Below are 25,577 nucleotides of genomic sequence, written 5' to 3' on the forward strand. Positions count from 1 at the left end.
GGCCATGGGCGCCTAGACAAGAAAGACAGTTCTTTCCTATAGGAATAAAAGCAAAGAGTTCAGTGCTTCAAGGTCAGATGGGAAGTGGCCCTTGACATGTCAAATTCAGTGGGACCTGTCAGACAGCCCCCAGGAATCCAAACCAGGCAGACCTGTTCCATGTTCCCTTACCTTCATGGGTCCTAACACTGTCACAATTGTCTCCTTGATTCCATGAGGTCTGGCAATGTCACAATGGCTTCTTGGTTTCATGAGCCCCAACAGAGTCACAAGGGTCCATTGGCCCCACGCAGCCCCGCTGTGAAAAAATGGCTCCTTGTTTCTGTTTTAAATCAATCACAAACAAACCACAGTTTGATCATTGATCCTTGCTTTCATAGGGCCCATGATTTGCACAATGGTCTCCTTGATTTCATGATTCCTGGATTCCACAGTCTCACCAAAGTTTTCTTGGACCTGCATTGTCACAACTGAGCCATGGTTCCATAAGGTTCCGTAGGGTCACTGTGGTTGCTCTCAGAGGCTGGATGAGATGGATGTCCCGAGACACCTTGGGATGCTCGGAATGCCTGTGTGGGGCCAGGGCCGGGTCAGGCCTTTGTTTGTGGTGGGACAGAGCCCCGCCCCCAGCTCTGGCCTGGCAGAGCTGTCAATCACACAGCAGGGGGTGATGTTAACCCAGCTCTGATTGGCCAAGCTGTCAATCAATCACACACTAGCAGCTCGTGCTACCCTGGCTCTGATTGGACAAGAAACTGGCAGTCTCACCCCAGGGGTGGGCCCATGAAGGCCCAGAGGCTTAAAAGCCGGAGCACGAGGCCAGCCTGTGGTTTGGATCCTGCCTTCTGGGATTCCTCGGTTGGTGATGCTGGGGTCAGAGCATTTTCTACCTATGTGTCTTTCTATAGATCTTCTGTCATTCTGTTGTTCTCTATTTATTCTCCTTCTAATCCTACTTATCTGGGACATTTTTGGGTAACTTTACAGCAGAATGGTTAAAGAATTTTAGGCTAAATGTGTGGGAATCCAGGGCACAAGGAATATTTCCCTGTCTGCTCTGAGGGGTCCTGACCCCCAGAGAAACGCTGCCTTTAACCTTCATCCATGGAGAGAATTTCCAGGACTTTGAGACAGATTAGAATTCACCAAAGTGTATATTACAGGGTAGTATACTATGTCCTTTGGGTGAGAAATTTAGTTTTGGGGATTTTTAGTATGGTGTAGAAAGGAAGCAAGATGGAGAATTTGGGGTGCAGTCCCTTTCTTCTTCTTCATCTACTCCATTTTCTGCAGTGTTGGTGGCACAGGGTAATTGGTCAAGGAAAGCACTATTCAGAGGTTATGTGGACAGTCAAGGGATGAGTTATTGGTAGATAAGTAGAAATAATGTATGTTTTAAGAGTTAATTGGATAAGACAACTTTAAAAGACCTTTAAACTGTACATTTTAGAGCCATTTTATGGTGTTTTTCCAGCGTACTTAGCCTGGCATGCACAGCATGCACAACTTTAGATAAGATAACAGAAAACAAGAAGCTGAAGACTGAAAAAGTCCCATGCATCTCCTTTTACCTGGCACAGAAATGCTACAGGAGGGTTTCCCCCATCCAGGGAGCCCCCAGAAAGGCCACATGTAAAACAAACATAAATAACTGATGCCCTAACAATGTTTGTAATAAGCTGGGTCTTTTCCAGAAAGTTGTTTACTGAAGGGTGTTTTATTAACTGGCCAATCCTGTGAAATGCATTGATTAAAGGACCAGTGATGTCCACCTGTAGCAAACCAAGGCATAAAAGAGGATTAAAAAACAGGTGGCTTTTAACCCTTTGCCCTCTGATCTGGGTCTGTGTTATCTCTGACTCATCAGTGAGATTTGGGGATCTGTGGGGGCTATTTGGGATCCTTTCTGTATTTTGTGACCAAACAGGAGCTCCTCTAATAAACTTTGCCTGAAGCTCCCACTGTGCCCATGACAGGAACCCCTGTGAGTGTCAGGCACATCTCAGCTCTTTGGCAGCCTGGGGACTCCTGGGATGTCACCGTGGAGCCCCCGTGCGTGCCTGTGACAGATCGGTGCCTTTGCAGCCCACGGTCCCCTGGGATATCACCATGGAATGGCTGTGACTGCCTCTGACCACAGGGCTCTTTACCATCCCAGAAAGCCCTGGGAGGTGTCCATGGAGCCCCTGTCTCTGCCTGTGACATTCCAGCTCTTGAGTAATCTGGAGACTCTTGGAAAGTCCCCATGGAACCTATCTGAGGGCCTGTGACAAATCTGATCCTTAGCAGGCAACAATCACCAGGACCCTGTTGCTGTGCTCAGTTTCCATGGCAACCATCCCCAGCCCCCTGTTGCTATGGTCAGTCCCTTGGCAGCTCCATGGAGACCCCTTGCCAGGGGTGGTTGCCATGGACACCAGCACAGGCCTGCAGCCACAGCCTGTTGCCATGGCAACCATTGGCAGCCCCATCCCCAGGCTCATGGGATCCCAGAACCACAGAATTGGCTGAGTTGGGAGGGACCCATCAGGATCCTCCAGTCCAACTGCTGGCCCTGCACAGGACATCCCAACAATGCCAGCCTGGGCCCGGCAGCGCTGTCCAAATGCTGCTGGAGCTCAGAGAGCCCTGGAGCTGGGACCCTTCCCTGGGGAGCCTGGGCAGGGCCCCAGCAGCCTCTGGGCAAAAACCTTTTCCTGACATCCAACCTGAGCCTGCCCTGACTCAGCTGCAGCCATTCCCTCCACTCCTGTCCCTGGGCACCAGAGGGAAGAGGTTCCCACAGCCCCAGCCAGGGACCCGCTCCCAAGGCTGTTGCCATGGCCACCAGGGCTGGCACCAGCTGGGATGCTCGGTTTCCACAGGCCGGGGTTCAGGAATGGGATTCCCCAATTTCCTGCTCCCACTAAAACCGCCCTGCCGTCGCTGCCCTCCCACCTCCCATGGAAAGAACAAAAGGCAACGATCCCGGGCTGGGATAAGAACGATTTATAGGGAACAGCAACAAGATAAGGAACAAATGGAACAGAAATTATATCGATAACAGAAGGGATAAGAAAAACTATTTACAGGGAAAACTAAACACAATTCACTGGGTCTGCCTGGCCACAATTTCCCCTGCCTGGAAATTTCAACCTTCTCTTCAGGGAGAGAGAGAGTCCCTTTCCTGCCCCTAGCAATGATCTGAGGTGGGAGTGAATGTAATGACAGGGCCATGGCCAGACCCTCATGTTCTTCCATCCCACATCATATCATTGGCAGGGGCAGGAAAAGGTACAGCTGCCTTCCCAGCATGGATCACAAGGAAAATGGGTTCCCAGGGCTCTTCCCAACGTGGGTTCTCCCATGGGTGATAAAGCTGAAGCAGTGCATGAACTCTTCCTGCAGTTGGGGCATGTGCAGGGTTTCTTTTACTGGTGACTCCGTTGGTGTCTGGTCAAGTGAGAGCTGCTGGTGAAGCTCTTCTCACACTGGGGACACTCGTAGGGCCTCTCCCCAGTGGATGCGCCGGTGGGTGATCAGGGTGGAGTTGTGCTTGAAGCCCTTCCCGCAGTCAGGGCAGCGGAAGGGCCTCTCAACCTCTGAATCCGCTGGTGCTGGACGAGATAAGAACTGGTGTGAAACTTCTTCTGACACTCAGGGCACTTGTAGGGCTTCTCCCCAGTGTGGGTCATTTGGTGGATGATCAGTTGGGGCCTCCTACTAAAGGTCATCCCACATTCCCCACATTTGTATGGCCTTTCCCCAGTGTGGATCCTCTGGTGGCAGCTCAAGAGAGACTTAAGACTGAAGCTCTTCCCACATTCCCCACATTCATAGGGCCGTTCTCTGGTGTGGGTCTTCTGGTGGGAGATCAGGTTAGAGTTCTGGCTAAAGTTCATCCCACATTCCCCACACTTGTAGGGCCTCTCCCCAGTGTGGGTCCGCTTGTGCCTGATGAGGTGGGAGTTGCGCTTGAAGCCCTTCCCGCAGCTAGGGCAGAAGAAGGGTCTCTCATCCGTGTGAATCCGCTCATGCAGGAGAAGATCAGAGCTGGTGTGAAACCTGTTCTCACACTCAGAACACTCGTAGGGCCTCTCCCCAGTGTGGATGCGCCGGTGGCTGACAAGGGTGTAGCTGCGCTTGAAGCCTTTTCCACACTCAGGGCAGCGGAAGGGCCTCTCATCGGTGTGAATCTGCTGATGCTGGAGGAGACTGGAGCTGGTCCGAAACCTCTTCTGACACTGGGCACACTCGTAGGGCTTCTCCCCAGTGTGGATGCGTTGGTGGGTGATGAGGGCGGAGTTGCAGCTGAAGCCCTTCCCACACTCCCCACACTCGTAGGGCCATTCCCCAGTGTGGATCATCTGGTGGCACATCAGGGTGCTGCTCTGCCTGAAGCTCTTCTCACACTCTGAGCACTTGTAGGGCTTCTTCTGATCATGAAGCTGCTCATGGACCACCAGCTCTGAGCTCTGGCTGAAGTTCTGTCCACCTTCATGGCTCAGGGTGGGTCCTTCCTCCTGAGAGCACCCTGGGCTGGCTTTGGAGCCCCTCTTCCTGTGGGATCTCTGAGGCATTTCCTCCCAGTTGGAATTCTGCACCGTGGCACTGCTCAAAACGGCCTCTTCCACAAGATTCTGTTGGGGGAATTTGTCCTTCTTGGTCTCCATCCTCAGCTTCTTGTCTGGGGGAGGAAAGACAAGGAGAAGATGGGATTTGCCTCCGTGCCAGAGGGAAGGGGAAGGAGATCCCCCCAGTGCATCCCCGGCAGGACAGCGTTGGCAGCAGGGTTGTCCTGCAGCCAGGGGCTGTGCTGGGCTGGGAGATGGAGCAGAAGAGAGGGGGAAAGGGGCACTGACTTCCTCCTCACCTGCCTGGGTGTCCCGGGGCATCTTCCTCTTCCTCGCAGTCTCTCCCTCCATCTGGCTAAGTTTTAGGAACGGGAAATTCTGTTTTGGGAGAAAAACAAGCAATGAGCACACTAAATTTTGCACCAGATTGAAGGCAAAAAGGGGGAGAGTCTAAGTCAGAATTCCAATTCAAAAACAAAATTAGGATCATTAGAAGGCAATGATACAGAAACACTGCCTCAAACTCACAGAGTCAGGATATAACCTGACACCCTCTTGGTCAGGGTGGTGGCAGCAGTCCCATTAAATGGTGGCTGCAGTCCTGTTGGAGTGATGAATGCGATTCTGTCCAAGAAGTGATGCTGTAGAAGGGTCTGGTCTTCTTCTGAAGGTCCAGTGGTGGTTATGGAGCTCTTGTCCTCTGGCAATCCAGTAGGCAAGCTGCTCCTGGTGTTGAAAGCCTCAGCTTATATCCAGGCAGGAATGCTTGGATCCTCCCCCTGGGCGGAGCATCCCACAATGGGATGATGGAATTTTATCAGTCCTGCAGAGACACTCAATGGCCCATTCACAGAAGATATCTCCCCTGGAGGGCATTATCAGGGCTGAGTCATGGAAGAGATAAAGAACCCTGCCCCACCTGTTTATAGCAGTTGTGAAGTTGGGGATTGAAAACATGCATTTGGTTACGTCTTGCATGGCAACGTGAAACAGTGGGGTAATCCCTGCTCAGGGGGTGAACACCACCCCCCTTACCCAAACTGGCTCAGCTGTAAAACCCCCACCATGGGAAGGCCACACACACAGGGGACAATGTCACACTTGCCCTGCTCCAGGGGAGGTCTCTGTCCCTCTCACTCCCTTGCTCTCCCCCCCTTTTCTCTTTCTTTCCATCTCTCTCTCTACCTCACATTTACTGTTCAATAAAATCCACCTTGGATTTGGTCTTTTTAGCATCTTAATTGGGGCAGAGGAATCTCTCCAACAATTTTCTTAACCAGATTGCGACATTATTTTGCCATAGTGAGTTCAGGGCACTGTTCCCTGACCCCAAGTGCCTTTGACACCAGCATGGTTCCCTCCTCTGAGGAGGGTGTGGTTCTCTCTGGAAGAACTCTTGGGAACTTGGACACAGCTTCCTCTGAGTCACTTATGGAAGAACTGATGAGGAAAATGGCTGTTGTTGGTCTGGATTGTAAAGAAAATATTTTATTGTCCTTCCTTGAAAAGTTTATTAAAATCACTGGAGGAGAGGGAGCAAATGATACCAGCGAGATTGAAAAGGTTCGTTCACTCCAACATGAAAAACACAAGGCTGCTGAAAGTCCCAGAAGAAGCCCAGCTCAAGTAGCTGAATTCCCAAATAACTCCAGCCAGGGGTCTCCGGGAGGATTCTTTTGAGGAGCGTTCAGAACCGGCAGATCCCGGACTTGAGCCCCGGATATCTCCAGGCTCCCTAAGAGGAGCTTTTTTGGGGGCAGAGGAGCCGCGATCGCCCCTCGGGAGGGTCCCGGGGGGTCCACATGGGGATGGCTCAGTACAAACAGGACAGGACATTGGTTTTGGAGATCCCCGTGGAACGGGGGACCCCCGGGGCGGGGAGAGGGGAAGGGGCGATACCGGAGCTGGGGGACCCCCGGCAGCCCGGAGATGAGGCGGGGATGGGACCCCCTGACCCTGACAGGGGTGTCCTGGGATGACTTCATGATGCTCGTACCCTCATGGGTCTGTTTAGCCCAGAAATGAGTTCTGCACCTTTAAGGCTGGTTCTGAGAGCAAAGCGAAGGAGGAAGAAGCTGCAGTTTGTTTTCAGAAACTGCACTCACTCCTCTACATTCCAGCTCCTGGATGGACAGACAGCAGGACAGAGCTCTCCTTTGCTTTTAATCAGTTTTTAGGACTCTGAGGCAGAGAAGTTCCCTGGACTTTGATTTTTCTTTTTCTTTGGAGCTGTTCAAACCTGCTCTGGACTGAACAACCAGAACACCACCGGCAGGTCCCGCCTGAGGCCCACTGAGATGGACCTGGGCCGAGGCATTTCCAGTGCTGGACGGACTGATAATAGACTGATAAGTGACTGATAAGACACTGATAAGACACTGATAAGACACTGATAAGACACTGATAAGACACTGAGTGGGCCGAGCTACAACCAAAGGAGCGACTTTCGGAGTTTGTCATCTATTTTTGAGCAGCAGGAGGTTTTATTGCTTAATATTGTTCAATTTTTGTGCTGGTGAATGCTTTGCCTGTAAAATAAAGTTTTTTTAGAATTTTCTCCCCGGAAATATTTTCCCGGACTGGCTGAGGGTGGGGCTGCTGAATCGGCATTCTAGAGGAAACTGCTTTTGGAGGGTTTCAACCAAATTTGCCCTAAACCACGACAGGGTGGTGGAAAGAATGGGGAACCCCGAGTGGCTGGATTGAGGGGAGGCTGGAGAGGGGGACCTTGGGACCTCAGAACCTCACAGAATCCAAAAGCAGGACCCTGGATGGGGGGAATCCCCAGGACCCATGGGATCCCCAGCAGCCCTGAGAGAGGGGACCACCAGAACCCCAGAGGGATGAGACTGGAAATGGGAAAATCCTTGTGTTTTTTTTTTCATTCACTCTTGATTTTTGGAGGTTTTTATGCACAGCAGGTGACTTCTAGAGATAGACTTGGGTGGGAGGAATCCCCAACCCAAGGCATTAACACCTTGTTTTTCCCCCAACCAGGATTTTCCCCAAACCTTCCCGATGTGACATCCCCCCTGTCCTACTCTGGGTGAGCTCAATCCCAAACCTGACCCCAATTCTGGTCTCAGTCTCACTCCATGTTTAGACACACTCAGGTCTTTATTATTCTCATCCCAGTCTCAAACTCATCTATCCCAACCCCAGCCCGAAAGTCAATCCCATGTCTAGCCCTAACCCCAATCCCACCTCTAATCCAATCTCAGCCCCAACTCCAAGCCCAGCCCCAATTCCAGCCCCTTCCTAAATCCTCAGCCCCAAACCAAACCCAGGTTCAGTCCTTCTGGGCGTTTGGGGGTGTGTCTGTCCCTCTGACCCCGATGATGTTTGGGTGGGGTCACACGTTTGGGGTGACGTTTGGGGTGAGTGAGAGGGAAAGAGACCCCCCCAGGCCTCCCCAGGGGTGAGAAGGTCAGAGAGCCCCCCCAGCCCCGAGCACCCTCAGCGGTGAGAGGGACACAGAGCCCCTGGTCCCCAGCCCTGCACAGGCGTTGCCTGAGGCCAGAGGGATGGAGACCCCCCGAGTGTCCCCCAGGGTGAGGAGACAGAGACCCCCGAGCATCCCCTGGGCTGAGAGGGACAGAGACTGCCCCTCTCACCCCCTGGCACAGGGGTGAGAGGGAGGGAGACCCCCCAGGCATTTCCTGGGGTGAGAATGATGGAGACCCCCTGGGGAATGGCCTGGGGTGAGAGGGACAGGGACACCCCTGGGGAACGGCCTGGGGTGACAGGGACAGGAACAACCCCCCCAAACCCCTCCCAAGCATCCCCCAGTGTGAGAGGCACAGGGACCCCTTAAGCATCCTCTGTGCACTGGACAAAATAAACTTGATAGAAATAAAACTTGACTCTGCAAAATCACTTTGAAGAATATATGCTCTTCCCACAAATAACTTGGGATGAAAGCGCAAACAAATCCCAAATATGAATAAACCAACATTCCAAGCAGTGATGTGGCAATTCCAATACTCATTGCTTCCTGCACAGCTCCAGCTCAGCTGCTGGCCAGTTCCAATAACAGGAAAGTGGAAATTTGGCCCAATACAGATTATTAAAAGGAATGGAAAGCTCTGTGTAGCAGTCACAAAGATGACAGGGATAAAGAGAAAAATGATTGTCACATTTGGTAAAGCCCCCAAGCCTGGGAATTCAGGACTTATTCGGAAATTTATCTACTTGAGCTGGGCTTCTTGTGGGACTTTTAGCCGCCTTTTGTTCCTCACTGTGGGGTGAATTAACCTTGTCAGTCTTGCTGGTAACATTTGCTCCCTTTCCTCCAGTGATTTTAACAATTTTATAAGGAAAGACAACAAATTATTTTCTTTACACTGGCCACCCATAAAAGCCATTTTCCTCATCATTTCTCCCATAAGTTCCCCAGGAGGAAGGAGCGACTGTGTCCAAGTTTCCAAGAGTTCTTCCAGCAAGAACCATAACCTCCTCAGTGGAGGGAACCATGCTGTTGTCAAAGGCACTTGGGGTCAGAGAACAGTGCCCTGAACTCACTGCGCCAAAATAATATGGCAATATGGTTAGTAAAATTGTCAGAGAGATGCCTCTGCCCCAGTTAAGGTGCTAACGCGACCAAATCCAAAATGAATTTTATTGAACAGTAAATCTGAGGTAGAGAGAGAGATGGAGAGAAAGAGAAAAGATGAGCAACAAGGGACCGAGACCTCCCCTGGAGCAGAGCAAGTGTGACATTGTCCCTGTGTGTGTGCCCTTCCCAGGGTGGGGGTTTTACACCTGAGCCAGTTTGGGTAAGGGGGGTGGTGTTCACCCCCTAAGCAGGGATTACCCCACTGTTTCAGGTTGCCATGCAAGATGTAACCATATGCATGTTTTCAATCCCCATCTTCATCAACTGCTATAAACAGGTGGGGCAGGGTTCTTTATGTCTTCCATGACTCAGCCCTGATAATGCCCTCCAGGGGAGATATCTTCTGTGAATGGGCCATTGAGTGTCACTGCAGGACTGATAAAATTCCATCATCCCATTGTGGGGTGCTCCGCCCAGGGGGAGGATCCAAGCATTCCTGCCTGGATATAAGCTGAGCCTTGCTACAACCAGGAGCATCTTGCCTACTGGATTACCAGAGGACAAGAGCTCCATAACCACCACTGGACCTTCAGATTAAGACCAGACCCTTCTACAGGATCAGTGCTCTGACAGAATCACATTCATCACTCTAACAGGACTGCAGCCACCATTTAATGGGACGGCAGCCACCACCCTGACCAACAGGGTGTCAGGTTATATTCTGACTCTGTCAGTTTAAGGCAGGGTTTCTGTATCATTGCCTTGACCTTCATTTTCTTATTAAATTGTAATTCTGACTTAGCCTCTCCCCCAGGTTTGCCTTCAAACCAGAACAAAAGACAATGTGCGCACCCTTTGTTTTCTTCCCAGAACAGGATTTCCCATTCCTAAACCTTGATTGGATGGAGGAGGAGGCTGCGAGGAAGAGGAAGGAGCCCCAGGACACCCAGGCAGGTGAGGAGGAAGTCAGTGCTCCTTTCCCCCTCTCTCCTGCTCCATCTCCCAGCCCAGCACAGATCCTGGAACAAAAGACAATGTGCACACCCTTTGTTTTCTTGCCAGGACAGGATTTCCCATTCCCAAACCTTGACTGGATGGAGGAGGAGGCTGCGAGGAAGAGGAAGGAGCCCCGGGACACCCAGGCAGGTGAGGAGGAAGTCAGTTCCTATTTTCCCCTCTCTCCTGCTCCATCTCCCAGCCCAAAACAGATCCCGGAACATAAGACAATGTGCGCACCCGTTGTTTTCTTCCCAGAACAGGATTTCCCATTCCCAAACCTTGATTGGATGGAGGAGGAGGCTGCGAGGAAGAGGAAGGAGCCCTGGGATACCCAGGCAGGTGAGGAGGAAGTCAGTGCCCCTTTCCCCCTCTCTCTTGTACCATCTCCCAGCCCAGCACAGCCCCTGGCTGCAGGACAACCCTGCTGCCAAGACCGTCCTGCCGGGGATGCACTGGGGGGATCTCCTTCCCCTTCCTTTTGGAATGGAGGCAAATCCCATCTTCTCCTTCTCCTTCCTTCCCAAGACAAAAAGTTGATGATGGAGACCAGGGAGGAAAAATCTCCTTGGCAGAACCTCATGGAAGAGGCTGTTTTGATTGACTCCACAGTGCAGAATTCTAATGGGGAGGAAAATACCCAGAGATCCTGCAGGAAGAAGGGCTCCAAAACCAGCCCAGAGTGCTCTGAGAAGGAAAGACTTACCCAGAGCCAGGAAGGTGGACAGAGCTTCAGCCAGATCTTGGAGCTGAGGGCCCAGGAGCAGCTTCATGATAAGGAGAAGCCCCACAAGTGCTTGGAGTGTGGGAAGAGCTTCAGACAGAGCAGCACCCTGATCAGCCACCAGATGACCCACACTGGTGAATGGCCCTACAAATGTGGGGAATGTGGGAAGGGCTTCAGCTACAGCTCCCACCTTGTGACCCACCAACGCATCCACACTGGGGAGAGGCCCTACGAGTGTGGGGAATGTGGGAAGGGCTTCAGCTGCAGCTCCGCCCTTGTCACCCACCGACGCATCCACACTGGGGAGAGGCCTTACGAGTGCCCCACATGTGGGAAGAGGTGTCATTCCAGCTCAAATCTCCGCATGCATGAGTGGATTCACACAGAGGGGAGGCCCTTCCGCTGCCCTGACTGTGGGAAGGGCTTCAAGCACAACTCCACCCTCATCACCCACCGGCGCATCCACACTGGGGAGAGGCCCTTCGAGTGTCCCCAGTGTGGGAAGAGCTTCACCACCAGCTCTGCCTTGACCAGACACCAACGGAGGCACCGGTAAGGGAAGCCCTGCAAATGCCACAAATGCAGGAACAGCTTCAGGGACCACTCCAGCTCCATCCCCCATTGGAGGGCCCACATTTGGAACAGCCCTGGTGATCCATTTTCCCTGTGATCCATCTGGGAAGATACCTGTCCCTTTACCTGCCCTTGCCAAAGACATGATGTGGGATGGAACAACATGAGGGTCTGGCCATGGCCGTGTCATTACATTCACTCCCACATCAGGTCATTGTTAGGGGCAGGAAAGGGACTCTCTCTCTCTCCCCCTGAGGAGAAGGGTGTCCTTTCCAGGCAGGGGAAATTGTGGCCAGGAAGAGACTGTTGTTGATATATTAGTTTTCCCTGTAAACAGTTTTTCTTATCCCTTCTGTTATCAATATTATTTCTGTTTTCGTTTCTTCCTTATCTCATTGCTGTTCCCAATAAATTGTTCTTATCCCAGCCTGGGATCATTGCCTTTTGTGCTTTCCATGGGAGGCGAGAGGGCAGTGAGGGCAGTGCAGTTTTAGCGGGGGCAGGAATATGGGGAATGCCATTCCTGAAACCCAGCCTGTGGAAACAGAGCATCCCAGCTGGTGCCAGCCCTGGTGGCCATGGCAACAGCCTTGGGAGCGGGTCCCTGGCTGGGGCTGTGGGAACCTCTTCCCTCTGGTGCCCAGGGACAGGAGTGGAGGGAACGGCTGCAGCTGAGTCAGGGCAGGCTCAGGTTGGATGTCAGGAAAAGGTTTTTGCCCAGAGGCTGCTGGGGCCCTGCCCAGGCTCCCCAGGGAAGGGTCCCAGCTCCAGGGCTCTCTGAGCTGCAGCAGCGTTTGGACAGCACTGCCAGGCCCAGGCTGGCATTGTTGGGGTGTCCTGTGCAGGGCCAGCAGTTGGACTGGAGGATCCTGATGGGTCCCTCCCAGCTCAGCCAATTCTGTGGTTCTGGGATCCCATGAGCCTGGGATGTGGCTGCCAATGGTTGCCATGGCAACGGGCTGTGGCTGCAGGCCTGAGCTGGTGTCCATGGCAACCACCCCTGGCATGGGATCTCCATGGAGCTGCTGAGGGACTGACCATAGCAACAGGGGGCTGGTGATGGTTGCCATGGAAACTGACCATAGCAACAGGGTCCTGGTAATGGTTGCCGTGGAAACTGAACAGAACAACAGGAGGCTGGTGATGGTTGCCTGCTAAGGATCAGATTTGTCACAGGCCCTCAGAGGGGTTCCATGGGAACTTTCCAGGAGTCTCCAGGCTGTTCCAGAGCTGGAATGTCACAGGCACAGACAGGGGCTCCATGGACACCTCCCAGGGCTTTCTCGGGATGTTAAAGAGCCCTGTGGTCAGAGGCAGTCACAGCCATTCCATGGTGACATCCCAGGGGGACCTTGGGCTGCAAAGGCACCGATCTGTCACAGGCACTCACGGGGGCTCCATGGTGACATCCCAGGAGTCCCCAGGCTGCCAAAGAGCCAGGATGTCCCAGACACTCACAGGGGTTCCTGTCATGGGCACAGTGGTAGCTTCAGTCAAAGTTTATTACAGAAGTTTCTGTTGGGTCACGAGGTGCAGAAATCAGCCCCAAATACCCCCAAAGATGTCCAGGCTTTCTAAACTCCTTCTGGGAGAGCCACACTGGAGCAGCTGTTTCCAATCCCAGCTGCAGACTTTTCAAGAATTTTTGTGTAAAGAATTATAAAGCGGGAAACAAACCGTTGTAGAATTTGTCCCACAGGATTAGGGATGGCAAACCAGATATATTTATGTAAATATGTATTATCTATTATGGTAATTATTAGAGAAAATTGTCTAAATCAGAAATATTTACCCATGATTTAAGAGATGTATAATATATTATATAGAGCACTAAGAAATTATTTCAAAGCATCTGTATTAAAGCAAAATCTGTAATTAATCAGAGATTGATGTCACTCCTGCAGACCATTGACTGTGGGCAAGTCCCTTTGGCTCAGCCAGGAGCAGTGACCTTGAGGGGTTTCCCCACTGCAGGGAGGAATCCCCACCTCCCCCAAGAAGGGAAATGTCAGGAGATGCTGCCATTAAAATTTGGGATGTGGCTTTTCCAGTCTGAGGTTCTGCCCTGTCAGTCAGATGTGCCCAGGCTGGGCCAGCTCAGCAGCTCTGCAGAAGCTCTCAGTGGTGTCACTTGGTTGTTCCTTTCTCTGGGGATTTTTCCATCCCTGCCACTGCTTCAATTCCCTCTGAGGAATCTGAAATTTGGGATGGAGGAGTCAGGCTGGTTTCAGCATGATTCACCCCAAAAGCAGTGTGACACCCCTCCTTCATTTCCCACTGGGGGCTTTGCAAACAGGGCCTTGCTGGGGTTGTTGGAGCCCATTGCAGGCAGAGCCTCCTGCTCCAGCAGGAACTGCCTTTCCTGTGCCATGAGCAGGGCAGGCCCCGCGGCAGGAAAAGCCCCAGGCTAGCCCCAGCACAGGGAAGGGCTCGGGCACAAGGGCAGAGTGCCATGCTGGGAGCTGTGCCAGGGAGAGCCTGAGGCATCAAGGGCACCTTGTTTGAGAGAATTGTTTGGGGAATGGGAGCAGGGCTTGTGTGTCCTGCTTGACCCAGCCCAGGCAGGGCTTTCCCAGCCACATTCCACACTCCATTGCCCAGCTGGAGCCTCTGGTGCCTCTGAGTTGTGCTGCCCCAGCCCCAGGGACGCTCTCCTTGTCTGCCCATTCCCCCACGGTCTCTGGGCAGGGATGGCCTCAGTGGGGGCTGCTGACATCCTCAGCACCTTGGAGGCTGCTGCTGAATTTTCCTGCTCCAGAGGCTTGTTCAGCCTTCAGCTCTTCAGTGCAGGAATTCAGTGTCCCAGGGCTCATTAACACTCAGAACATCTAAACAAGCCAAGCCTCTGGGGATAATTTGACTTCAGTTTCTAAATCTTGTGTGGTTAATAAGAGAGATTTCAGAAGTGCATTCAACTGAATATGATCTATTTTAAAAGACAGTGAGAAAAGATTTTTTAGGTCCTGTTTAGGTTTTTCTTGTTTCCTCTGTAAATAGCAATCTCCAATTGACACTGAATCCAGGTACCTCCTCATGCAGTTTGAATAGATATAAAAATCAAGACCCTTCATGACTTCAATCAGACTCTGTCCCTACCCCCACCCCACCATTTCCCCATCCAAGCCGTGGCACTCAGAGCAGCCTTGTGCAAATCTGAGCTCCCTCCAGCCCAGGCTGCACCTGCAGCTTTCAGCTCCTTGGCTCCAACTCCCACCTGCTTTCCTTGGAGAAGGATCTGCCCAAGACACAGAGGGATGCTCACTTCTTGTCAGCCAACAAAGCCAAGGGAAGGCTTAGCACCATCAAAGGCAAAAGTCATTCCTCTGCTGGATATTAAATCCACTTTCCACAGCAGACAGTCTCAGAGCAATGGAAAACACCTTCTGTGCCCAGCACAGGTCCCAATATCCCTGCAAACCCTCCCTGCCCCGATTCTGCCCAGATTTGCTCTTTGCACACACGAGTCACACACTGAAGTCAGGGGCCCTCTACATTCCCAGATGGACGAAAAGAGAGAAAGGGGATGAAGAGCTCTCCTGTGCAGAGCCAAGGTCCAAGTGCAGCCCCTGCAGTGGGAACCACAACTCATCAGGTTTGTGTCCTTTCGGGTCAGGTGCTGGTGACACTCAGAGGCACAGAAAGGTTTCTTGCCAACAAACACAAGCTGGACATTTGAACAGTTTAATAATCATCACAGCTCTCTGTGATGTCTCTGCAGACTCTGACATGTCCCCCATCCCCAAGGGATTTCTGTACAGCAACAGTTTTAAACAAGGCATAAGGTAATTCTGTGATAGATAAAAACACAATTAAAATGATATTTATTATATATTTATTTGAACTTCAGAAATATTGGGCAATTTCTTCCAGCTCAAAGCATGAAGCCAGTCTGTTGAGAGGCACCTGACTGACCAGAGAGCATCTAGAGGAGGAAATCAGAGAGCAGTAGAAGTACATAGATCCACCTGCTGTAAAAGAAGAGATGTCCTTAGACATGGCCATTTCAACAGAAGAGCTGAAAACACCTGAAGGAAAAGGGAGATGAAGTAATAAACAGAATATTGGTGACACCCGTAGAAAGGAAGATCAGTATTTTTCCTCCTGCCATCAGTACACCTTGAGGAAATTCCTGTTCCTGGTGGGAAAACTCTGCCAATTCTTAAAAGTACTCATATGACCCAGATAATAAAGATTTGTTTGTATGTCATGAAATTAGAGTCTTTCATTAGCAAATTTGCAGATGACACTAAGCTGGGAAAGTGTGTCGATCTGTTAAAAGGACGAAGGGCTTTGCAGAGGGACTTGGAATGGTTGGATGGATGGGCAGAATCTAATGGGATGAGGTTCAATAAGTCCAAGTGCCAAGTCCTGCACTTTGGCCACAATAATGCCCTGCAACATTATAGGCTGGGGACCATGTGGCTGGACAGTGCTCAGGTGGAAAGGGACCTGGGGTTGCTGGTTGACTGTCGGCTGAACATGAGCCAGCAGAGTGCCCAGGTGGCCAGGAAGGCCAAAGGCATCCTGGCCAGCATCAGGAATAGTGTGGCCGGCAGGAGCAGGGAGGTCATCCTTCCCCTGTACATGGCACTGGTGAGGCCACATCTTGAGTATTGCGTTCAGTTCTGGGCCCCTCAGTTTAGGAGGGACGTTGAGATGCTTGAGCGTGTCCAAAGAAGAGCAACGAGGCTGGTGAGGGGCTTGGAACACAAGCCATATGAAGAAAGACTGAGGGAGCTGGGGTTGTTCAGCCTGGAGAAAAGGAGATTCAGAGGTGACCTTATCACCCTCTTCAACTTCCTGAAGGATGGCTGTGGTGAGCTGGGGGTCAGTCTCTTTCTCTAGGCAAGAACAGACAGAACAAGAGGACACAGTCTCAAGCTGCACCAAGGGAGATATAGGCTAGAATTAGGGAGGAAGTTTTTCACAGAAAGAGTGGTCAAATACTGGAATCATCTACTCAGGGAGGTGATGGAGCCACCATCCCTCGATGTGTTTAAGGGAAGACTGGATGTGGCACTTGGTGCCATGATCTAGTTGAGGTGTTAGAACATGGGTTGGACTCGATGATCTTAAAGGTCTCTTCCAACCTAGAAATTCTGTGATTCTGTGATTCTGTGAAACTAAGAGGTATTAACACCTGTGCCACTTTCCAAGCAGACATCAGTTGTGTGCCCGTGAACAGGTTGTGCCAGTTGTGCCCTGAGGTGCCCAGCTGGAGTTGGATCTCTTCGAGAGCACCTGAGGAAGAGCAGAGCACCTTTAGAGCTGCAGGTCCCTGCCAGCCCTGCAGGGCTCATGTCCCACCAACATCTGCTCTGTTCCAGTCTGAAACAGGGCCCAGCATGGTGCTGGGATCATCAGAGAGCTGCGGTGTGTGCTGGAATTCAATGCCCTCCCCATTCCACAGCAGCCCTGCATTTCCCTCCGGCAGCCTTGGTCTCCAGCACAGCAATGGAGGCTCTTTGGGCTCTGGACTGTTGCTGCAGCCCCCAAGGGCAGCTGAGCTCTGCCTTTGGCACAGTCAGGCCTGGCCAGCGCAGGCCATGCTCAGCAATTGCTTGTGTGTGCCTGGCCTTGCTGTCAGCCCCGGTAGTGGCTGCGTGGCCCCTTCGTGGCCCTGTGCAGGCCCAGCCCCTGTGCAGGCCCAGCCCAGGCCAGGAGCATTGCGGCTGGGAACGGCCCCTGTGCCGTGGTACCCACAGCAGCCTTGGGGCTCTGTGCCCCATGGCCTCCCTGCTGGGCAGCCTCTGCCAGCTTCTGCAGAGCCCGTGGCACCGGTGGGGCTGCACAGACAGCCCTGCCCCGGGCTCTGCCGGCCTCTGGGCCAGCAGAGAGGCAGCCAGGGCTGGCCATGGCCGGGAACAGGCCCTGAGCCCTGCAGGAGGATGGAGCTGGGCCACAGCCAAACTCAGCCCAGGCCAAAGCTGGCCTCAGCAGCCAGGGCTGCCAACACATGTGGACAGAGGCTGGCACTGACAAATGTCCTGGGCCCCCTCCCTGCTCTGTCCATGCCACCAAGGGCACAGAGCAGCCTCCTCTCTGGGCCACTTGCCTGTTTGCAATGCCTTGCACAGGCGCTGGCCCTGCCCCACAAGGCCTGGCCTGAGTCCTGCCCCTGCATGCTCAGTCAGGCTGAGATGGACACTGATGGTTTCTGGGCCAGGCTCTCTGAGCCCAGCCCAGCTCCCTGCAAGTTCTGCCAGCTGCCCTGAGCTCTGGGCAGCACCAAGGGCCTCTCCCCAGCCCAGCCCAGCTGGCTCTGACCCCACAGCTCTGCTCAGGCCAGGCTGCTCTGGGCACTGCCCCACGGTCTCAGCCCCTGGCACAGCAGCAGCTGCAGCTGCCACAGGACTCAGCCCCAGCCATGGGGGAAGGTGCTTGGCCAAGGCCAAAGGAGGCTCCCTGGCTGCCCTGCTCCCTGTCGGGCTGAGGTGCTGAGAGCTCTGCAGCCCCTGCTGCCATCCCATCTGCCCAGGGCAGCACAAAAGCCCTGGCCTTGGGACCCTCAAGAGCTGCTCCTGCTCCAGGCCCATGGCCCATCCCAGAGCTGGGGCAGCCACAAAGCTGTGCCCATTTCTGTTCATTGCTGCTCTGATGGGGATGGATCCTCAGCCACCTGGACGTTGCTGATGAATTTTTTTACTCCAGAGGCCTCTTCTTTCTGGAGCTCTTCAGTTCAGGAATTCGCAATGACAAAGGCTCATAAACATTTGTTCAAAATGCCCAAACAAGAAAAGCCCCTGAGAATAATTTAAGTTCTAAATTCTTTTGTGCTTAATTAGACAGACTTCTGAAGTGTATGCAAAGTGAATATACTGTAGTGAAAACAATTAGGAGAGAATCGTTTTATCTTGTTATCTTTTCCTCTTTATAGATTGGTATCAGCAATGTCCAGTTTATACTGACCCCAAGCACCTTCTAATGCTGTCAGAATAGATATGAAAATACACACCTTTTATTGCTATCAATAAGACTTTGTCCCTTCCTCTTTCCCACTGTTACGAAAGAATTTCTACATTCTAATTCAATAAACAACCATGTTGATATTAGTAGCAATTTTAATTGAGCAGCAATGTTTTGTAAAATACTACAATCAAATAAAGTCAAACAGATACAAAAAAATTTCTCAGTGGTTCTGATAAAGCATAAGCAAAACTGATCAATCAGGATATGGGGAGGGTTTCTCTCACCCTCCTGTACAAAAAGCACAGGAATCCAAACACATATTTATATACTGTATGCTAATACAAATTCATCAATATTTTCCCATAAATCTCTTCCTGTTTTTGATTCTTGAAATCTATGTCACTGTACTGCACAGTTCATGCTCCCACTGTTGCTAAGGGGTCTTTTGGCTCTTTGATGGTCAATCCAATGGAGGCTCCTCCTCATCGTCACTATTCTTTGAACAACCCCACATGTTGCAGATGCGCCCCAAGTCGTGTGTTATAGAAGCCAGCATTATATTCCAAAAGAAAGCCTTTTTATTTCATAGGCACCTGGAATCATTTCAATTCTGTTTATTTCAAGGTTGATTCTCTAATTATCCCAAGGCCTACTCTGTTTTGGGATGTTACTTATTACAATCTACATCCTGGATCCTATAATCTCATGAACATCTGAAAACATCTGTTTTGTGACACTAATTACATATTCTTTTCCTCTATTACTTTTTTCTAAAATATCGATATAGTTACAGTTGTTAGCATGAATCATATTCATTTATCACACCACCATTTCCCTCATTCGATCCCTGGCACTCAGAGCCTCTGAGGAATGGAGTCACATCCAGGGTGTCCCCAGGGCTCAGGGCTGGGGCCCGGTCAGTTCAATCTCTTTATTGCTGATCTGGATGAGGCCATCGAGGGCACCCTCAGTCCGTTCCCAGGTGAGCCCAAGCTGGGTGGCAGTGTGGCTGTGCTGGAGGGGCAGGAAGCTCTGCAGAGGGATCTGGACAGGCTGGAGCCATCCATGGGCCATGGACAATGGGATGAGGTTCACCAAGGCCAAGGGCCGGGTCCTGCCCCAGGCTCACAACCACCCCAAATCCCTGGCTGTGCCCTGCCCCTGATCCAAAAGGCCTGTCCTGTTTCCTTCATCTCTGCATTGCCAGGGACTTTCTGGGACAAGGGAGCTCTGCTCTGGAAATAGAGGGAGGTGCAGGTGCCACCACTGGAGTGGGAACCACAACTCATCAAGTTTGTGTCCTTTGGGGGTCAGGAACTGGTGAGACTCAGAGACACAGAAAGTTTCTCTTCATGGCCAACAGACCATGGTTGAAAAGGACACAATTTAATAACAATCACGCTCTTCCCTGAGCTATGCACAACGTCCCAGAAGTATCTGGTGAGGGCACCATCCACAGGTGATTTCCATACTAAAATTAATGTCAGACAAATGTGGTTCTGTGATAGATATAAACACAATTAATTTCTTTTATCAGGATGCTCGTCCTGAAGTAGGGGCAAAAGAGCTCCAACAGTTCCTGATTTGCAAAGCTGTCAGTGGTGGGTGGAGAAGGGAGGTCAGGTTCTTTTGGTGCTGAAGAAATGCTGAAACCAGCCTGACTCATTTCAACTCCTCCTGTCCTGGCTGATCTCCCCTCTTTCCCCATCTACTCATTGGCTTTTGTCTCCCCCCAGCCCCCTGTGAAGAGCCTGACTCTGTGTTCTCCATCCCCTCCTTGCTGACACTGCCAGGCTGGGATGAGGAGCCCCTCAGCCTTCCCTGCTCTGGGCTGGACAAGCCCAGCTCCCTCAGCCTCTGCTCACAGCCCAAGGGCTCCAGCCCCACCTTGGAGGCCCTTCCCAGACCCTGCTCCAGCTGCCAGACATCTTTCCTGCCCTGGGCAACCCAACACAGGCCACAGTGACCTGGATAATCCCCGTCCTTGCTGTCCTGGTCACACAGCCCTGGCCCCTTGTCCCCTGTCAGGCTCTGGGGTGCATCCTGTGGAACATTCTTTGGTGGACGCTGTGGCTCCAGGTGGGCCGGGGGGATCCCAGGGGACAGGGACCCTGCTGGGCATGAACAGCATTGGACTTGTTGGGAGAAACTGTGAGGGGGAGCTGGGGCAGAGTGACCAAGCCAGTGACCTGACACAGCCTTGCTGGGATGTCACAAAGCCCCTCTGAGATGTCACAGCCTGCTCTGTGATGTCACAGCCCATTCTCTAATGTCACAGATCTGCTCTCTGATGCCACAATCTCCTCTGTGATGTCACATTGCCATCCTGTAATGTCACAGCAAAATCTGTGATGTCACGGGAAAATCTGTGATGTTGTAGTCTGATCTTTGATGTCAGAGGTCTGTCCTGTGATGTCACAGTCTGCTCTGTGAGGTCATAGCATATTCTCCAATGTCACACAGATGGTCTCTGATGTCACTGCCAACTCTGTGACATCACAGTATGCTCTATGATGTCAGACTTGGAACTGTGATGTCACAACTGGCTCTGTGATGTCACAGAGGCAGTCTATGATGCCAGAGCTGCTTGATGACCTCACACAACCCACTCTGTGATGTCATAGTCTGCTCTGTGATTTCATAATCTTCTCTGTGATATCAGACTGCTGCCCTGTGATGTCATAGCTGGCTTTGTGATGTCACAGAGGCTGTTCATGTGTCATAGCTGCTCAATGACCTCACATAATGCACTCAGTGGCACTCAATGACCTCACTCTGGCACTCTGTGATGTCATAACCCACTCTGTGACCTCTTGTTACCAGATGATAAATTGTCTCCACCAGCTGAGGTCACACCTGGAGCTTGTTGTTCACAACCCCAGGCCTATGGAAACCACACAATGCCCATTGTGTGAGAAGGGTGTTATGTTTGCCGAATTATCCCATCAAAAAAAACCAAACAATATTTAAGATAGCAACAATTTTAATTGAATAGTTTAGAAAATATATAAATAAGGGATAATTTGGTTCAAATAATAGCGCATAAGCAAAAACAACTGCGGGGTACAGAGTGCAGGGTTCAATGACCCTTGTCACTTCACGTACAAGCTTGCCAAGTGAAAATCACCCCTTATATGCCATGTGTCAATGCCATCTCCTCCTATTTTCAGTTCATCAGTTTTCTGTCTCCGCCTTCATTACCACCTTTACCACGCATGCGCCACCACTCGGTTTGGTGGTCGCACAAGTCTTTGGGGGTTGTCACTGATGAAGGCCCTGTAGTCTTCTTTGTTGTCCTTTAATTCACCTTTGGGTTACACATGCGCACCAAGCCAGTACAATGTAAGCCAAGACTAACATATCACTGCATCTACATATCAAAGCAATAAGTCCCTTCTAATTAGCATTTTCTTGGACCCAACCAGGTTCTTGGTCATTTTTAGCAACTGTATCTCCAGCTTCTTTCCTGTGGTCCTTGAGAACATCTGCTGGGAAGGGGGGGTGGGTGAAGCCCCTCCTTTCCCTCTCTTCTTTGGCATTACAACTTTTAACTATTAATTATTTTATTATTCTCAAACATTAATTACTGTATCAATATTGATTATTGTTTCAATTTTTATCAGCACGAATCATACCTATTTACCACAAGGGGAACTGGAAAATTACCAGCCTCAGTGTCCTGCCAGCTCAGCCAGTCCCACGGGAACATTGGGGTCCACAACCACCAGGGAGCATCAGAGAGACCCCCAGGACAGAAGAACGCATGCAAATGGGGAAAGGAAATGTGTTAGTGATTTTGGGGAAATTATTATCATATGTGTGTTTAGTCCAGGACAATCAATAAATATGTGTGCAAAATACAGAATATAAACAGAAACTCTCCTGTACTCAGCATGCATGGCTTTGGGAGGAGCTATCCCCTGTGCATCCAGCTGAATAAAGAATGCTGCTTCTTAATGCTACACTGGAGTTAAGGAGTTTTCTGTTTTAGTGAATTTTTGGTAACACTCTCACTGCCAAGGAAAGCTCTGTCTGCTGCTGTTCACAAACACAGAAGGGCTGGTGGCAGATGTGGGGCTTGGAGGCTGCCTGGGGCACAGTGACCATGAAATAATCAAGTTTTCAATGTTCTGTGAAAGAAGGAGGGGCAGCAACAAAACTTCTGCACTGGAATTAGGAAGGGCAGACTTTGGCCTATTTAGGATGCTGATTTGGGGAATACCAAATCAGGTATTGATTTTTTTAAGGGTCCCCTTAAAAAGGAAGGAGTCTAGGAAGGATGAACACATTTCCAGAAAGTAATCTTAACAGGGAAGGAGCAGCCAGTCCCAGCATGCCAAAACATGACCTAATGAGGAAAATGACGGTCCTGGCTGCCCATGCAGCTTTTGTAGAAACTAGAAGAATAAAGGACTGGCAACACAGGAAGTGTTTAAGGATATTGTTAGGCTATGCAGAAAGAAAATTAGAGAGGTGAAAACTTTAATAGAACTTAACTGGCTGCTTCTGTAAAAGAAAAAAAGTGTTTTTATAAAAAAATTTATAGCAAAAACAGTGAAAAGGAGAATCTCTATTCTTTATTGGATGCAGTGGAGAATATAACTAAAGATAAAGAGGTCACTAGGTCAGCTCCTACACAGAGAACTAAAGTAACTACAGATGAAGAAAAAACTAAGCTAATTTACACCTTGTTTGTCTCAATTTTCAAAAAGAAGACAGCTTCTCCTCAGGACAAGTGCTCACCTGAGCTGATAAATGGGCACAAGGATCAGAACAGCCTGCTGTAATCCAGGAGGAAGAACGTGGTGACCTGCTGAGCCACTCCGATGCCCACAGGTGTAGGGGATCCATCCTAGGGGGATGAGGGAGCTGTGGATGAGCTCCCCAGGCTGCTCTCCATCATTTACCATCAGTGCTGGCTCAGCAGGGAGGTCCCAGAGGACTGGAGGTGCCAGTGTGAGCCCATCCCCAAGAAGGGCTGGAAGGAGGATCTGGGGAACTCCAGGCCTGTCAGCCTGACCTTGGTGCCCGGCAAGGTTATGGAACAGATCACCTTGAGTGCCATCACAGGGCACCCACAGGATGGCCGAGGGATCAGAGCCAGCCTGCGTGGATTTCAATGTCTGCACTGATGATCTGCATGAGGGGACTGAGTCCAGCATCAGCAAATTTGCAGATGACACCAAGCTGGGTGCGAGTGTGGATCTGCTGGAGGGTGGGAGGGCTCTGCAGAGGGCCCTGGACAGGCTGGATCCAGGGCCCAAATCCAACAAGCTGAGGTTTAACAAGTCCAAGTGCCGGGTCCTGCACTTTGGCCACAACAACCCCTGCAGTGCTACAGGCTGGGCACAGAGGGGCTGGACAGCAGCCAGGCAGAAAGGGACCTGCAGGGACTGATGGACAGCAGGCTGGACATGAGCCAGCAGTGTGCCCAGGTGGGCAAGGAGGCCAATGGCTCCTGGCCTGGATCAGGAATGGTGTGGCCCGCAGGAGCAGAGCAGGGATTGTTCCCCTGTGCTCAGCAATGCTTGGGCAGCACCTTGAGTGCTGTGTCCAGTTCTGGGCCCCTCAATTTAGGAAGGACATGGAGGGGCTGGAGCGTGTCCAGAGAAGGACAACAAGGCTGGGGAGCGGTCTGGAACACAAGTCATGTGAGGAGTGGCTGAGGGAGCTGGGGTTGTTTATCCTGGAAAAGAGGAGGCTCAGTGGAGACAAGGCAGTGTCAGGGAACAGGTTGGACTTGATGATCTCCATGGCCTGTTCCACCCTTGCTGATTCTGGGATTCTCTGAAACCACCCTTGGAGCAGTTGCACGATGAGCCCTGGGCCTCCTCTTCAGAAGCTCCAGCAGCCCAGGTCCCTCAGCTTCTCCTGCCAGCCCTAAAGCCCATCCTGTCAGTCCTGCAGAGCCTCTGCAGCTCCTCCTTACTGCCCAGAACAGGGAGCCCCAGAGCCACACACAGCAGCCCAGATGTGCCCCCCTGGCCTGGGGTGCCTCTGGCAAGGGAGCAGCACCAGGCACTGCAGGAGCCTGCAGACAATTCCTGCAGCACTTGTAGGATGGTCCTGCTCCCCAAGGGACGCTCCCATGGTGCCAAGCCTGGAACTGCAATGGGGAGTGGGACCAGAGAGGAAAGGGCAAACAGGGATGGGCTGTTTGCAGAGAAGGGAACAGGGGTGGGCAGTAGGAAGACATTTGTATCAGGAAGAGGAAAGAAAGCAAAGGTGAAGCCAAGAAAATAATGAGGGCAGTTTGGGGGTGGCTGCCAGGCAGCCCTGGCTCTGAGCAACAGCGTCTGCAGTGGGACAGGAAACTCCCAGCTGATGGGAACAAACTTTCTGGCTGACTGCAGAGGCCAGGACAAAGCTGAGTGCTTTCCCTGGTGTCCCCCAGCCCTTGCTGGGCCCAGGGGCTGATGGCATTTGTGCTCCCTCAGGTTCATGTCCCCACACCAACAGCATGGGGGTGCTCCCCCTGCTGTGTGCAATGCAAACAGGGGCTGCTGAGACAGTGCTGCTGTGTCTGTGCCTGCAAGGATGGGGCACCTGTGTGAGCTGGGGGAGAGGCCAGGGCTGCAGAGGGGGATGTTGTTGGCAGCTCCATGAGGACACTCTGAGATGCTGCCCTGGGCTGTGCAGCGCACTGGGGATGGATCAGCCCCTGCTCTGCTGTTCCTTCCCGTCTCCCCCATGGCCCTTGCAGAGCACTGGCTGCTGGTGTCCTCAGCTGCCATGGCAACCCTCAGGACAAAGTGGTGCCTGGGCTGTTCCAGGTACAATTGCAGTGACACTGGGTGGTGCCACCAGGTGCCATGGCAATGGCCACAGGGACCCGGTCCTTGGTTTAGTGCCATGGCAACCAATGCCCCGAGCCCTTGTGGTAGTTTGTGGCCATGGAAAGCTGCCCTGGGCCCTTGCTCAGGGCTGGTGTCAGTGCCCAGAGCCAGAGGGGGTCCCTTGCTGGGGGCTGTGCCATGGCCACCTGCCCTGTGCCGCGCTGGCCGCTCAGGCACCAGGAACCAGCAGCCAACATCACTGCCAGGGCCAAAGGCCAGGTCAGCCAGACAGAAAGGGGCAGGGCTGGGCACTGTTTCCATGGCAACCTGCACTGGGGGGACACCTGGGTCACCTGGCCTGGCAGTTGCCATGGAAACCCCTGGCAGGGACTGAGGGCACAGCCCCTGGCACTGAGACACTGCTGGGCTGGGTGCTGAGGACAGGGCTGAGCATGCAGAGATGGTTTTGTTCTTGCTGAGCTGCAGCA

The 25,577-nt window shown here is 51.9% G+C and overlaps 1 protein-coding gene across 1 annotated transcript in view; it reads right to left on the bottom strand.

Annotated features, from left to right (window-relative positions):
* Positions 1-3,518: 3,518 nt before the first annotated feature.
* LOC141729553 (uncharacterized) overlaps positions 3,519-25,577 on the bottom strand; it is a 29,467-nt gene continuing 7,408 nt past the window's right edge. The window contains exons 2-3 of the mRNA XM_074544260.1: positions 4,057-4,502; positions 3,519-3,972 (exon numbers count right to left, since the gene is read on the bottom strand). Of these exons, the coding sequence (XP_074400361.1) occupies positions 3,519-3,972; positions 4,057-4,502 (900 nt within the window). The remainder of the gene's footprint in view (positions 3,973-4,056; positions 4,503-25,577) is intronic.

Source organism: Zonotrichia albicollis, chromosome 7 (genome assembly GCF_047830755.1).
Source record: "Zonotrichia albicollis isolate bZonAlb1 chromosome 7, bZonAlb1.hap1, whole genome shotgun sequence".
NCBI lineage: Eukaryota > Metazoa > Chordata > Aves > Passeriformes > Passerellidae > Zonotrichia > Zonotrichia albicollis.